General features: G+C 39.3%; 1 protein-coding gene across 3 annotated transcripts in view; it reads right to left on the bottom strand.

Moving 5' to 3' along the window:
• LOC124118799 overlaps nt 1-17,497 on the bottom strand; it is an 83,686-nt gene that overhangs the window by 50,167 nt on the left and 16,022 nt on the right. For all 3 annotated transcript variants that reach the window (XM_046481097.2, XM_046481098.2, XM_048386413.1), the window contains exon 3: nt 2,190-2,247. In XM_046481097.2, the coding sequence (XP_046337053.2) occupies nt 2,190-2,247 (58 nt within the window). The remainder of the gene's footprint in view (nt 1-2,189; nt 2,248-17,497) is intronic.

Raw genomic sequence — 17,497 nt, 5'->3', positions numbered from 1 at the left:
TTTGGCTTTAGTGACACTAGCAGATATCTGAATAAGGGTAAGCCATTAAAGGTCAGAGGAATCATGTGCTATTGTTTCGATGAAGTTCATTTGTCACTCTTTTTCGTGCCCACAGGTACATAACTCTAATGGAATAACAGAACACAAAGGGTAACACTGCTAAATGTACTACAGCACACATTAACAATGATTGTATTTTTAATAGGTTGTCATTAGCAAATTGACACCAGCCTCAGAAAATATTTTTGCCACAAGCATTGTTTGAAGGTAGAGATGATAAAAGAGACACATTAAGATTTTGCTTTGAGGCTCTCCATGACATTAAAAGTAAGATCAGCTACTTGTAATGGTTGTTTCCTTTCTGTATAATGAAACACCTAGTGCAGTGCCAACAACAGACTCTAGGACAGACTGCTGAGGGTTTTTTCACTGCACGAAACTGCATACAGGACATGGACAGATTTGGTGGTGGTGGTGTGATGATGTGGGCGGAAATCTCCTACTGTTGCAGAACACACTTGGTGCAAGTTCTGTGGAATTAACGACACAACTTTACATGGATGAGATTCTACAGCCACATGTCCTTCCCATTATGCAACAAGTGAACGTCATTTTCTAACAAGACAACGCCCAACCTCACACTGCAAAACCTTTTTTCAGGAATCACAACATCCAGGTCTGCCAGGGCCCTCCGTGTCTCCAGATTTAATCTCAATCAAACATTTCCGGGACGCACTGGATCAACAGCTGCGAGGATGTCAGTAACAACCACAGAACCTCTGACCATTGGCATTAACTTAATAACTGCAGGCAGAGTGGGTGAACATTCCCCAGGCCACAATTCAGGATCTGACTGCTTCCATGGGACGATGATGCCAGTCAGTTTTAATCTCTAAAGCTTTAAGTCTAATGGTGTCCATACAAGATATGGAGAAGAGATGACCATCCTCTTGAAAATTTACTGTTCCATGTCTGCCATATGGAACCTGGGTCAATGACAATGATGTGTGCCAATTTTGAACAATCAATTGCCATCTGTTGATTATGTATATGATACATAAAGTACATCACTTTATTGATTTATGATCCAGAAATCAACACTCACACAAGTAATTTGATTGGATGGCCATTTGTAACACATTGCTATTGAAATCAGGCTCAAAATGAAGCTATGGCAGTTATTTAGGCACAATGTATTTATCATAACAGAATAACTTCTTTGAGTGGCATTTAGAAGTTGGAATGGTAACTAAGACAAAATTGTTATGGATGAGCAACTTCTTCATGACAATTGGGCGACGTTTCGGAGAGATCAAGGATACCACATCCCTCCAGCTTATCATGATCTCATCAGTTTGCCAAAACAACACTGAACTATTATCTCCCCACTGGCTTTCCATACATTCCTTCTTAGTAATCCTTGTGTTAATCCCATACCCATCAATTACTGTACATCAACTCCATCTCTTGTATAAATTTGTCTTATCATAACTACCTATCAATCAGTGTACATCAACCTTATCTGTTATATAAACATCTATCTATTGTTATGTATATATATCATGCTCATACCTAGTTTGTACATCATTTGCTTGATAATGGTGTTAGAATCTACACCGAAACGTCGTCCCAATTGTAATAAAGAAGTTGCTCATCCATAACAATTTTGTCTTAGTCACAACAGAATAGATATATTGTAAACTGAAAATAGAGGAATGATACTTAGGCTGTTAGGAAACTGGACCAATACATTTCTACCAAACAGAAATGAAGACATGCTGTCCGAATTTGGAGATGAAGCTTGAGAAATGTACATGTGGAACTTGCCTGGATTGCTGAGTGAGTGAGTGAGTGAGTGAGTGAGTGAGTGAGTGAGTGAGTGAGTGAGTGAGTGAGTGAGTGAGTGAGTGAGTGAGTGAGTGAGTGAGTGAATTCATGCATACCTGTACACACCCAACTTAAAATTAACTTGGTATGGCAATTTATTTTGCATATTTTACGCAATTATGCAGGTGATCTGGAGCTCTGACCAAAGTCAGCTATATGATGGTGATCTGTAAATAATTGAGTCTGGACCAGACAATCCAGTGAGTTTTATCATGAGCATCAATCTACACAATTGGGATACAATACATGCTTCAACAACGCCGGCAAAGACAGATAAAAAATATTGAAATACAACTACTTACTCAAGAAAATATAAAGATCCATCCAGTGTGACAGCTTGTTCCCAGCCAGGGGGGAGGTCTAAACAAGGAAGAGAAGGACAATTACTTCTGTGCTGAAATGATTAATAACATTGTAATGATACAGAACACAAACATCATAAGTATAATCAAGCTATCAATGAAAGAAAACATATAACATATATAAACAGTGAAGAAAAATAAACAAGGGAGTTGACAAGAAAATACAATAATATTTTTTTAATAAAAAAGTAATTAATTATTCCTGAATTATGATGATAGAAAGATGCCCTGCACACATTTCAACTTGATGATTAATCTCTTGTATGATTATCCATTGTACACATTGTTGTTCTGATTATAAATGTTTTCAGTTAACCTGTTTTCGTTATAGTACTGGGTAGTCACTCACATCAAACTCTGCCATAGCTATTACATTATATTAGCCACCTGTTACTTGCAGGCAACAATTAATTACACACTGTACTTCAGTGTTAAATGTTCTCTGTATATTTGCAATTATGGTAATACTTTATTTATTTTGTGTAGAGTCACAACTAAAAAATATTAAAAAACATGACATGTACATTTTTATTTTCATTTTCAAATACTTATTGAACAAAGTTAAAAATACTGAAATTGTTGAAGAATGGAATCAATGAGGCATGAAACATAATTTTGTTAAAATAATTCACTTGGATATACTCAATATCATGACACATGAAATGTTACCATGTTTCTACCAATGTACAAGTACTACCAAATTAGCTTACGAACCGGTCAATTGTTATGAGGTGGCATGTGCGTGTTGGGGGAGGGGGGGGGGCAGCACACCTTGAGAGTGAGACAAGTGTGTGAGTTCAAATTTGGACACCATTTCAGCATTATTTCAGCCACATTTGGCAGTCAGGATTAGTCCACACCTTTACAAAATTAATACTTACTAAGGTTTCCCGTAAAATGTTTGAACTAACAGGATCATAATATCCCAGTCACTATGGTTATTTGCACTCACCCTCAAACTAATAACCTGAACATCACACCAGATTCTAAGAACCCACAACAGATTCTAAGAACCTACAGCAAGAGTATTTGTGATCAGCACTTTACCCTACTTCACTGAACATGCTGAATATAAAGGAGTAGTCAATAACAAATTGTTATTCCCATACCGTTATTCCCATACAGGGTATTATAGCCTTCAGTTTATGTGAGGTTTCTAACTACTCTCCCAAGTCTTATACCCTAACCATGCTAACACACCAGAATCAGTGATCAGGGATATTAAAGTACTCACGGAAATGAAAAAACAGGGTTTTTTTTCGATCTCAGATTTTAAATGAATGCAGTTAATATACAAAATATATAAATATTCAAACAACTCAATTAGTACTAATTGGGCCTTGGCACAAATACAGCGTATCAAAGGTTTTTAGGTCTTTTTACACGTAAAAGTGTGTAAAAATATGAACAAAACAGACTATTGTGAAACTGAGCATAACCAGGTGTTAGTAGATCAAGGTGAATGTCCATGACCTATGACACCTTGACGACAGGTGAAAACAGGTGTTTGAAACCCACGTGCATGGGATTTGTCAGTGGTTAGTGATTTGTGAGTTGCATTGTGGGATGGTGAATCATCGTCAAAATATCAGAACGTAAAAGTAACATATTCCCTTCTCAAACAACAACTTACATGTCATTATTATTATGTACATAAACATAGCTGTTATTTTTATTGTTGTTTCGATAACTTTTTTCCAGGCTAATTTGCATAGTGCCTATAGCCTGTTTCTGCCATGTCAATTTGGACTTAGTTTTATTTTTGAATGTTGAAAGTGCCTACAAATTACCTCCTGTAAAGTACATTTTGTATTGAGCACTGAGATAAAACTAGCAAATCCAGACTAGTACGTTTCCATTTGTTTTTTTATTTCGTATTTACATCTACGTTATGCTTTGTGTCGATTATTAAATCCAGCAAAACAGTTTTTTTTCATTTCCATGACTACTTTAATAGAATATTCTTGTGGGCGGGTAGGGGGTTGGCAAGCTGGGAAAAGGCCTTATGTTTGTTTGCTTGGTGTATGAATTCTCCAACACTACAAATCCAAAAGTTAGGAAAAAATATAATCAGAATGACAAGGCTATATTTATACTGCTGACAGAAAACATTGAAACGATCGTTTTGACCCAAAAATAAAACAAGGGTCTTTTATATGACCTAAACAGAATTTTGTCGAACAATAAATTGTCATTATCACATTACCAATTTAAATCAAACTTTAAGATGATTAAAACAATCCTGTACAATGCATTTTATTTCTTCTTTTTTTTCACCTACAGACCAAAAGTTTCAATATCAAACTATATATATATAAAAAAACAAAAAAAACTTGCAACATTCGGGAACATATGCATGTCAAGTGAACATTCTTTTATTTAACCTGAGGACAATTTTTTTTTTTAGAGCTTTTTCAAGAACAGATTACTTTGAACCACACCCACCTGAACCTCCCTCACCCCTACCCCAAAATAATTTTTGTTTTTTTGTTTCACGCCACACTCAGCAATATTCCAGCTATATGAGGGCGGTCTGTAAATAATCAAGTCTGGACCAGACAATCCAGTGATTGATATCATGCGCATCGATCCACGCATTTGGGATATGATGGTATGCATCAACCAAGTCAGCGAGACTGACCACCCGATCCTGATAGTCGCCTCTTACGACAAGCATAGTTGCCTTTTACGACAAGCATGGGTTGCTGAAGACGTATTCAATCCCGGATCTTCACGGGTCCCCAGCATAAAATGGTTGTCTCCTAACAGTAACTGTATTCTGCTCGTTTCACTCATTCTGTTTCCCGTTTTACCAGCCTGACATACCCTAGACCAGCCTGACATACCCTAGACCAGTCTGATATACCCTAGACCAGCCTGATATATCCTAGACCAGCCTGATAAACCCTAGACCAGCCTGATATACACTAGACCAGTCTGATATACCCTAGACCAGCCTGATATACACTAGACCAGTCTGATATACCCTAGATCAGCCTTATATACCCTAGACCAGCCTGATATATCCTAGGCCAGCCTGATATACCCTAGACCAGCCTGATATACCCTATACCAGCCTGATACACCCTAGACCAGCCTGATATACCCTAGACCAGCCTGATATACCCTAGACCAGTCTGATATACCATAGATCAGTCTGATATACCCTAGGCCAGCCTGATATACCCTAGACCAGCCTGATATACCCTAGACCAGCCTGATACACCCTAGACCAGCCTGATATACCCTAGACCATCCTGATATACCCTAGACCAGTCTGATATACCCTAGATCAGTCTGATATACCCTAGATCAGCCTGATATACCCTAGACCAGCCTGATATACCCTAGACCAGCCTGATATACCCTAGACCAGTCTGATATACCCTAGATCAGCCTGATATACCCTAGACCAGCCTGATAAACCCTAGACCAGCCTGATATACCCTAGACCAGTCTGATATTCCCTAGATCAGTCTGATATACCCTAGATCAGCCTTATATACCCTAGACCAGCCTGTTATACCCTAGACCAGCCTGATATACCCTAGACCAGTCTGATATTCCCTAGATCAGTCTGATATACCCTAGACCAGCCTGATATACCCTAGACCAGCCTGATATACCCTAGACCAGCCTGATATACCCTAGACCATCCTGATATACCCTAGACCAGTCTGATATTCCCTAGATCAGTCTGATATACCCTAGATCAGCCTGATATACCCTAGACCAGCCTGTTATACCCTAGACCAGCCTGATATACCCTAGACCAGCCTGATATACCCTAGACCAGCCTGATATACCCTAGACCAGCCTGATATACCCTAGACCAGCCTGATATACCCTAGACCAGCCTGATATTCCCTAGATCAGTCTGATATACCCTAGATCAGCCTGATATACCCTAGACCAGCCTGTTATACCCTAGACCAGCCTGATATACCCTAGATCAGTCTGATATACCCTAGACAAGCCTGATATACCCTAGACAAGCCTGATATACCCTAGACCAGCCTGATATACCCTAGACCAGCCTGATATACCCTAGACCAGCCTGATATACCCTAGACCATCCTGATATACCCTAGACCAGTCTGATATTCCCTAGATCAGTCTGATATACCCTAGATCAGCCTGATATACCCTAGACCAGCCTGTTATACCCTAGACCAGCCTGATATACCCTAGACCAGTCTGATATACCCTAGACAAGCCTGATATACCCTAGACAAGCCTGATATACCCTAGACCAGACTGATATACCCTAGACCAGCCTGATATACCCTAGACCAGTCTACCCTTACATACCACCAAATGCTCAAAACTGTGAAGGCCTTCTCCCTTGAGCCCTGTACCTGCACCGACTATGACACTGTCACCTTCACCAGTGTCTTCCTTGTTTACTTTCTAATTAAGCGTACTGCGTGTACAAACACTGGCTTGTGTGGTGCAAGACGTTACGGTTGACATGTGATGAGATTCAGCCACGAGGGATTTACCCTGACTTTGTCCTCACAACGTCTTAAGGGATCCTGTGTGAGTGGGATTTACATTCCGGTGTTGTAACATTTACCTGGTCAGTTACCTGTTGATTAGTAAAACACCTGTGGGCGGGGGAACTAATCAGATATTATCAGAATGATTAATATCTTTTTGTGGGAAGTTTATCATCATATGGAATATTTATCATTCAGCATTATGATGTTTAGATTAAAGACGCCAGAAACCATCTGCATTTAGTTAATAGTGCTCAACAAATTTACAAGAAAAATGATACCAAAAGCAGGCTACATTTACTACTCAAAAGAAGTTAAGGACTACATGAATCTTTCATCCAATTACTATAGTTGATCTGCCATGCCTAACAGTTTAACTACGGCATGTACAGTAACATGAAATAATCGGGTGGTCTCTAACTTCTTTCGAGTTGTATGCATTTTATCAGTTTAATCATTTTTATATTTCTAGTGGTTTTTCTTCCAAGGGTACGTCACAAATAATAATTTATCAGCCCTGCTAGCCTCTAAACAAAAAAATAACTGCAAACATAACACACTTGCATGGAACGGAACTTTTCAGCATGACCACAAACACTTTAATCCCTGGGCTATCCCAATCCCCTACAAACAAATTATGGCAAATGTACAATAATTCAATCATATTTAGAATACAAACATTCATCATGTTCCTGACATTATTGCTAATATCTCATAGGCACACAGACAACAAATACTGATATGGTGATAATCATAACCATTATAAATAACTATAGACATTGATAACATCTGAAAATCACATAGACACTTTGTTGTAAAAGCCTATACAATATAACAAATGACAATTTTAACATTGCAAACATCAGATAAGAACATGAACAAACCTTAGACAACAACTATTATATTTTGATTCTTAAGACAAATGACAATGTCAAAACAGTTATAGAAATAAACAGTTCTTTGGCCATGCTGACATTTCTTTACGATCCTACCTCAGTTGCCATGGTTATTGACTTCAAAGATAAAAACATATAAATATTTGAAAAATCTTCTATAAATCCAGAAGCATACAAAAATAGGCAGTTGTGCATTACCTGTATCAAATCTTTAGCAAGTCATTCTTACACTCAGAGGAAACATTCCAACAACTGACGTCTGCTTCAGCCAAATCTACTTATACTAAACAGACGACAACCGAGGTGACTTACCTCCTGTCAGGCCAATTTACATTGCAGTGGATTCTAAATAATCCTGCAGCAAACTCTATGCAGAAACATGCTAAATCTCTAAGACAGGAACATCCTTCCACAAACAACTCAGAAATACCTGGGACAGAGTCAACCATCTTGTGTCTGGTCCGAGACTGGCTGCAGGAGGGAATCGATGAATGCTGGTGGGAGTTAGCAACTTAGCATTTACACCAAAAAGTCAACCGTCGATATCTCCAAACACTTCAGAGAAACAAGAAGGGGAAGTGTCACAGATCCCAATCAATTTTCAGAGACAACAATGTCTTCTTCAAAGAAATACTCAAGTATTCACATTCAAATTCATCAATATTTCTTGAACGTCAATATTTGTGCAACACAATGTTCCGATTAGACACAAACGAAACCTTTAAGAAAACAAATCCTGAAGGCAAATCTCATTTTCAACTACCGGTATCCATCATAAATCCCAATCAATCCATTATAATCTCATGCAACAGGTATTAACTGCCAGAAGATACTGCTGCCTCTGTTGGTTTGGCTAAGCCTCCAACACTGCAGGCTTTACCCTGGCCAACTGGACACAAGATAAATACCACAATCATTACCACTATATTATCCTTGCATACAGACTCCTTGGTCTCTATATAAATGCCAGGTTAAATGCCCCTCTCCGAGGCAGGGTTTACACATTCCACTCATGCCTATGCTGGGAGAGGGTGAGTGAGGGACTGTATACACACTGTCATCAATATCTCAGCCATTACAGCTGACTGTCAAGTGGAGACAAGTGAGTGAGTGAGTGATGTAAGTTTTAATGCAGCGTTGAACAGCATTTCTGTTCTATCATGTTATGTCACAGAGTGTCGGCTTAATGAAAGAGGAATGTTCAGAGTGACACATTTCACTGGTGGAATAAGTCTGTTATGCAGATATCATACAAACATATCTAACACTGCCCATACAAGTCTATAACAGTTGGCAAGTCTACATTTTACTGAAGAACGTATCTGGGCTCCTTTTTACCTTTTTCATTGAGATATCTGTTTTTTTTAACAACTGTTTTTTTCTGAAAGATATTTTCATTTCAGAGAGAAGATGTTAGTCTTTTGTGGATTCCATTGGCAGAGCAAGGATCACAATCAGCTTACTCTTGGAATTTACCCACCCAAATGGGATACCAGTGTGTTCAAGTCTAGAGCTGATAAATGGTTTTTTTCATTTGTTTGTTGTTTAACACTGCACTCAGCAATATTTCAGTTATGTGATGGCGGTCTCTCCCAAAATCCAGTGATTGATATCATGAGCATCGATCCATGCAATTGGGATACAATGATATGCATCAACCAAGTCAGGGACCCTGACCATCCAATCCTGTTGGTCACCTCTTACAAAAAGCATTATATAAGTCTCCTTTTACAACAAGCATGGGTTGCTGAAACCTATTCTCTTCTTGGGTCTTCACGGGTCAGCTGATAAACGATACCCTGAGACACTAAATCAGTCAACTGTGACATTGCAAACACTTTGTAAGCCGTCACTGTACCCACCCACTGTATCTCCATTTTAAGGCAGTATTTATTTCAAGCAATGGGTACTCCAGCATTGTATAGCCATAGTTCATGCTTTAATTAAGAATGTTCTATTCTAGACCTGGGGCAACATGTTCAAAGTGGCTGTAGCTAACTATTGAAAGTCTAAGTTGTACAAAAAGTCATAGTGATATTAATGATCACATTTTATCTGGGCTGCTTAGATTGGTAGTCCAAGGGACTCACATCATCTTATTGTAGGGGAGGTGACGTGAAATGGGGTTTAACGTCGCGTCCAAGATTATTGCACATAAATAGCGGCAGTTTAACATGAATACCCCACTCAGACACAGTATACTGACTCCGAGCCGACAACTCCTTGTTTTAGCCCCTTAATGCTGAGCGCCAGACAGGGTACCAACAAGTACCATCTTTTAACATCTTTCGGTATGACGCGGCCGGGAATCGAATCCCGAACCTTCCACTCTCCGGGCAGATGCTCTACCATGAATTCCTGAAAAATTATTACCCAGACGCTAAGAATTTGAGAAGTCTTTATCTGAACATAATGTACCTCATAGTGAGGATATGGAGCACTTCGACTGTGAAGTCAATGCTGAAGTATTGGCATTACAACCGCCCTAGTGGTAAGGTTCCTTTGTGGAATGGGGCCAAGTTGTGTTACATGCACTCTTACAGAGCTCTAGATAAGCTTTTGGTTATTTGGGTATTTTAACCAGGAGTGTGATTTTGATTGGGTATCCACAATTTTTAGAGGGTACTGAATATTTTTTACCCACCTGTTTCTTAACATTTGGGTATTTTAACTTGAAAACCTGGTTTGTAAGAATCCCAGTAAATCACTAATCGAGGTTGTTTGTTTTTCCAAATGCAACTGTCTGTAAGCGAATTTGGCGATCGGCTGATACACAATCATTTCATCTAACAGTTGTAATATACACAATCATCTTATTAACATGCTTAAATAGTTGTAATACACATATCAGTCTTATTTCAACAGCATATTAGTAGTTTTTGTTGCGTATTTGATACATAAGGATTTGATTTGTCTGTGTATTTCAGTGTATTTAATGCATATTTTATAAAATATATGCAGCTCATCTTGAGCTCTGCCCTTACATGTAATTGTAAAAACATATCCTCAGTATCAAGTACACAATATTCAGGAAAGGATTTTGCCAGTGCTAAAATACCACCTGCCCAACAGTCTAAGATGGTCTATTTTGCTGGCGGACGGTCAGTTTTAATCACATGCATGCTCGATGGTTGGAAGTTAAAGTTACAAAGTTGTCAATCCACCAGTTTATTGTTATTTTCTGAAAACTAACATTAAACAGTACTTTTCTTACGTCTATCCTTTTGTTCCTTTTGTTTGTTAGTCTGGAAATTCAGGACTGGAAACATTTGATCTGGTAACTTTGCAATGCTGCCAGTCCGTTTGTCTGACTGAAACTTTTGGGAATTTATACACTGATATTTCACAAATTCTTGATCTATTAGCGTCTGGGTAATTATTCATGAGGATTACCATGAGAAAAAGGAGTGTCCCTTAACAAAACATGAAAAAAATTATTTATTTCTTCAAGGTCACATTAACTGTGATCACGGGCATGATGTTTGCCTTTATGACGTCTGCTTGTGAGTCATCGTGACCTTCAGTGAATGAATGGGGGTTTTACATTGATTATAGCAACATAATGCCAGGGACACTGGATTAATAGACTTCATACATTGGACCTATTGAGGGAGGGAAGAACGCCCTGGTTTTGGGTGTGAGAAGGGAACACTTTAACCACCAGTTAAGCCACTGACCTCATGACCTCAGACAAGGTCAAGCTTTGCCTGTACCCTTATTATGTCTATCAATGATCATTTTGCATCTTTCAAAACGGACATATTTTCAGTTAAAAATTCCATTTGTAAATGGGAGCTCTATGATGGCTGTACAACAACAACGATGAAAACAAAAAAAAAAGCATTTGTGAAGCCTTACGCTTACTATAGATGGGATTTCCTTCATGATTAAGTGAATCAAATGACTAAATGGACAGTAAAATTAATGAACATGCTACCATCATAGCAATTACACAGGTTTTAATGATGCAAACAGCCATATGTTTTGCATCCCATGTAACTCATAATGGACTTATTTGTGCACAGTATTATTTAAATTTTATCATGTATTCACAATGTTTTTAATGAATTCTATATGTTCTCATTTAGTGCTCAGTCACACATTCAGGATATTTACTGCCGTCCTTGATAGGACCATTCCCGATTAAAATATGTCAGAAGTCTGATCAAGTGCCTGTGATTCGTGGTGGGGAATTCACAAATTTGTAAAATCATTTATTTAATCACGACAACAATCAGATATTTCCAGCCGAATTCGTCCCGATTCTCTTGTTTTAAATCCGAATCTGATCCGATTTGTATCTTCCGCATGGTAAAAAACAACCGTATCTGTCCCGACAGCGTCCTGATTCTCCCGAATGTGATCAGACAGTGACCGGACATTGAACAGACGCTGATGTAAGACATCCGTTAGTCACGTGATTGTCCGGTCCTAAAAGAATCGTGCGAAATGGCGTATTCTCACTCCAGTCTGAGCAGTTCTACGAGGAACATCGCCGTCAGTAATTTGCAGATTGTCTCCATTTAAATTATATCATCTATATATACGACAGCGTCCTGATCAACAGGACACTGTCCAGACAGCACAGGACATTGTTATGATTTTGATCTGATATAGCAGAATCTGTCACGACATAGTCACGACTGTAATCCGACGAGACAAAATCGGCCGAGTTTCCCGAATGTTATGGGATGCACCTTTGGGAGTGCTTGGCCGAACTCTCTGGACCTTTCCTGAGCTGTAAGACTCTGTTAGGAATGTACAGTCAAGTCTTGTTAATCCGACAATTGCCTGTATCCGACACTAATGATGGGAACCGATAAAAATCGATGCTATTTAGACATGTAAATCCGACAGTCTCGCACTCCGACTCCGACACACCTAATTTGCAACGAAGTACCGAAATCACTCATTAATCAGTCTCGTTAACCCGACACAGTGATCAGCGTACTCCGTGGTCAACTGCCCATGTGGACACAGCCCATGTTTTGATGCGAGACGAGTTGTCTGGAAGCTGCATATTACAACAGCTGCAGAGATACACTTGCTTAACAATAAACAATTAATGCTTTAAATAAAGAAAACAGGATTACTCCCCACTTAGATTACCTCAATCTCATTAAAATCAGATACAAGTTCTCGCTATCGCCCATTACAGGTCACGTCAGAACAACCTTTCGCGAACTATGACTGACCGATGAAATGACTAACAGGAAGTCAACGTTAGCCACTTAGAAAACAGCTTTCTTAAGCTTTGTGGTACCAGTTTCAAACTTGCGACTTCCATTCCAGACTATGCTTTTCAAAGTATTTTGAATAAGTCATACATTCCATAACAGTTGTTTTTGTTGAGCTATAGAGTGAGTGAGTGAGTGAGTGAGTGAGTGAGTGAGTGAGTGAGTGAGTGAGTGAGTGAGTGAGTGAGTATGGTTTTACGCCGCCTTTAGCAATATTCCAGCAACTTCACGGTGGGGACACCAGAAATGGGCTTCACACATTGTACCCATGTCGGGAATCATACCCGGGTTTTCAGCGTGACGAGCAAACGCTTTAACCACTAGGCTACCCGACCACCCTGAGCAATAGAGGTTGCATGAATAGAAAATATATTTCTCTAACAATGTAATAGAACAATATGAATATTTCATTTTTATTTTTTTATTACGTGTTTGTACATGTTGTATTGTTATCTATCGTGTAGTTGTCCCGATTTTCAATCACAAACGTTGATATTACTTAATTTTGTTTATCCGACATACTCGTTAATCTGACATAAACATATGTTACCAACGTCAGATTAACAGGACTTGATTGTATACAACTGCGTGCAGACAATGATAGGACATTCCAGATCATTGAGCATAGTTATACGACTTTTTCACTTTTCGTGTAGTAACGCTGTCTGCTCTCAAACGGGAGCCATAATAGGCAGTGTGAACCCCTCAGTACATAGCATGATGAACTAAAGGTCACAGCAGCAGCTTTATATTAAATTAAACTACTATATTTCTTTACCATGATGGTCCTTGCTGATAGTGCGGCTTCCTCCATCTCAGAAGAATGTGTCGAATGATCAAATACTCTGTTACAGTATTAACACTCCTTGAAACACAGGGCATTACTAGAAGGGGAGGATTCAGTGTCACTGTGACCTCAGACTACAATCACCCTCTCCATCACGTATAGTTGAGGTACAAATTCTTGGACATCAACATGATCAAGTTTCAGAATCACATGAAGTAGGATAGGCTACGTTGGATGAATGATTACCAAATGCATTTTAGGTGAATTTGTTTGAGAAGTAAGTGCATTTTTGTAAGTCTAATTGATAACCATTAATCAATATGACATGTTGACATGTACTACTCAAAGGAAGTTAAAGAATACCCGATTTCACATATGAGCGAGTGAGTGAGTGAGTGAATTTTTAACAGTATTCCAGTCACATCATGGCATGTCAGCTTAATGTGGGAGGAAAGTGATGCAGGTCTCAGACGTTTACCACTTCAGTGAAACCCACGAGCACGGGTATGGTGCTGAGAAACATAATCTGGGCAAACCGGGATTCGAACCAAGAATCATAGGTTTCTGGTGTGCCCAAGGGACGCAACTCTGCACTGTGAATCGCAGCGCCTAAGACGACTGGGCCACCAGTACCCCCTGATTTTCCTATATGATTCTAGTTACATGTCATCATGGTGGGTATGGCAACACACAGCCTTCCAATTGTGGGTGTTATTTAGCAAATTATTTTGTAGAATATGATCATGATACTTATAGTCTGGTCAGTCTACGGAAAGGATAAACTACCACAATAGTCAGTAAGTCACCCACATTAATGAGTCCAAGACAAATTCTGCAATTCCATGATGTAACTTAAAGCAGAATTGCAGAAGAATTGTGGAATTTGCCATTTGTGTACTTCAATACACTATAATGCATTATTTTCAAACTTTTCTATAAAATTTGGGCATGAATGATGCCAAGGCATTTAACATGGAACTGAAGCAAAATATGAATTCTACAATGAAACAAACTTTGAAATACATAATTCTCACTTATTATGGTATTTATGACTACATCTAACCATAAATCATGAAATAAATATCAGTGGCGCTATGCATATGAGTTTGTATTGATTTTTGAGGGGGAGATAGTTGTTTTTACCTCAGAGTTATGTAATTTAAGCTGCAGAAAGTTGGTAATATTACCTCAGAAGTCTGATAATTTTCTTGCAGAATTCGTCTGGATTAATACAATATATACCATATTTGAAGTAATAAGCGCCCAGGGCGCTCTCAAAATTAGAAATAGGTGGCTCTTATAAGAATACAATCTTGGTGTAAAGAGTTGAAAGATTGTAAATATTGTGGTTTATGCTGACAGCCTGAAAGAGTAGTCTGTGAGTATTATACACGACAGATATATTTTTCCAGAATTTAATTGCCCGTAATTAAGGGTGCATATTATACACGAATAAATAAGTCTTGTGTACACTGATCAATCGGAATGGGTGCTAATTGGGATTGTTCACTAGCCAACATATTAGCAAATATCGCCGTTGACGTTTATAAGAGTGGGGCGAAAAAGAAATTAGTACCATACCATCTTATACCTCCCCCTCACAAACAGCCTAGCCTCCCTCACCACCAGCCTAGCCTCCCTCACCACCAGCCTAGCCTAGCCTCCCTCACCACCAGCCTAGCCTCCCTCACCACCAGCCTAGCCTCCCTCACCACCAGCCTAGCCTCCCTCACCACCAGCCTAGCCTCCCTCACAAACAGCCTAGCCTCCCTCACCACCAGCCTAGCCTTACCTCAACACCAGCCTAGCCTCCCTCACCACCAGCCTAGCCTTACCTCAACACCAGCCTAGCCTCCCTCACCACCAGCCTAGCCTCCCTCACCACCAGCCTAGCCTCCCTCACCACCAGCCTAGCCTCCCTCACAAACAGCCTAGCCTCCCTCACCACCAGCCTAGCCTTACCTCAACACCAGCCTAGCCTCCCTCACCACCAGCCTAGCCTCCCTCACCACCAGCCTAGCCTCCCTCACCACCAGCCTAGCCTCCCTCACAAACAGCCTAGCCTCCCTCACCACCAGCCTAGCCTCCCTCACCACCAGCCTAGCCTCCCTCACCACCAGCCTAGCCTCCCTCACCACCCTCACCACCAGCCTAGCCTCCCTCACCACCAGCCTAGCCTCCCTCACAAACAGCCTAGCCTCCCTCACCACCAGCCTAGCCTCCCTCACCACCAGCCTAGCCTCCCTCCCCACCAGCCTAGCCTCCCTCACCACCAGCCTAGCCTCCCTTACAAACAGCCTAGCTTTCCTCCCCACCAGCCTAGCCTCCCTCACAAGCCTCCCTCACCATACTTCACCTCCCCCCTTGAACATGTTGACCCTCAAGCCACATTGCATTGTAAACAGAGCTGGGCTTTATCTGTGTTGTTCATTGTTCTAGATAACAAGGTAAGTAGCAACATTACCCCCTCTACCTGGCTTGTGTATCTGCCTGGGCCTAACTGTGTCACTGGCCAACTGGTGTTCTTTCCAAAACTTTCCCCACAAAGCAAATATTTGTGTGTTTTTCAAACATTTCTTACAGGTTAGCATGTTTCTCAGGTATGGTGTATACACTTCAACATGTTTAAAGCATAAGGGAGGTTGTGCATATCAAAATATAAAGTCAAGCTATAGCATATTTAAAGGCTCTGCAGTTCACCTGATAATTTCACATTATGAAGATCGGATTCTAAATCACAGTAATATAAATTTACATAATCAAACATTTGTAACTTCTTTTTAATTGAATTATCGCATATGTGTAAAAAAATGTGAGAATAGAATGTGAGAGTGCAATTTTCTACACACTGTGATAGATATTCGGGGTGACTATTGGTCTGGAAATCACTATTACGATAACTATTGATATTGAAAGAAATTATTGCCATAACAATTGATATTGCAAGCAACTATTGCGATAAATATCGATAGTTTTCAGTGTATCATTTTAGATGGATTTTAGAGTTGAATTAAACCTTGGAACTGAAGTTTCCTTTGAATGTGATAACCATAACAACAAATAAAAAGTAAAGTTTGAGATATGACTGATTTTCTTTTTCTTTACCCTAAGAATTTAAGAAAAAGACACTTGCACATTACAATGTGTAAGTTACTACAATTCATGATAAAAAACACAAAAAACAAATTTGAACAGCATTGCATGTATTTTACTGATATGGTAAATACAATCGAAACTATCGATATTCCTAACTGAAATCGATACTATTGAACAGAAACTGATTTAACAATCGATTTCTTGAAGTGCTTACCAATAGCATTATATCGATATTTCGATTTATCGTGACACCCCTAATAGATATATTCACAGACATTTACTTTTCATAAAAATAATCTTATGCAATTTTGGGGGGAAAGTGGATAATAATTCCTTTACAGGTATCACCAACCAATGCATGGTAACCCCATCTTCCTTGATGTAAGAGGTAAAATTTAATCTCTAAACCATTAATTGAAGCGTACATCACGGTCAGCTTTGAGGAAATGTGGAGGTATGGCGTGAAACAAGGAAATGAATGTACACGAAGCAAATAATGCCGTGTACTTTGCATCTTCAGGGTCCTTTGATGGTTAACATGTTGTAGCTTTATAAACATTAAACATTCCTGTTATTTATTGATGTCTCAGTGTTAAGGCAACTGATTTTATGCATGCACTATGATGACTAAGACCAGACTGTTTTCTAAATGTTATCATCGTCATTTACAAATCTGCCGACTCCCAAAAATTCATATGTGAATTATGTTGTTTTTTAAAATTGAAAAGCAGTG

Source organism: Haliotis rufescens, unplaced genomic scaffold (assembly GCF_023055435.1).
Source record: "Haliotis rufescens isolate VD_foot unplaced genomic scaffold, xgHalRufe1.0.p SCAF_6, whole genome shotgun sequence".
Lineage (NCBI taxonomy): Eukaryota > Metazoa > Mollusca > Gastropoda > Lepetellida > Haliotidae > Haliotis > Haliotis rufescens.
The sequence above is the reverse complement of the archived record's forward strand: the minus strand, read 5'-3'. Positions and strand labels throughout refer to the sequence as shown.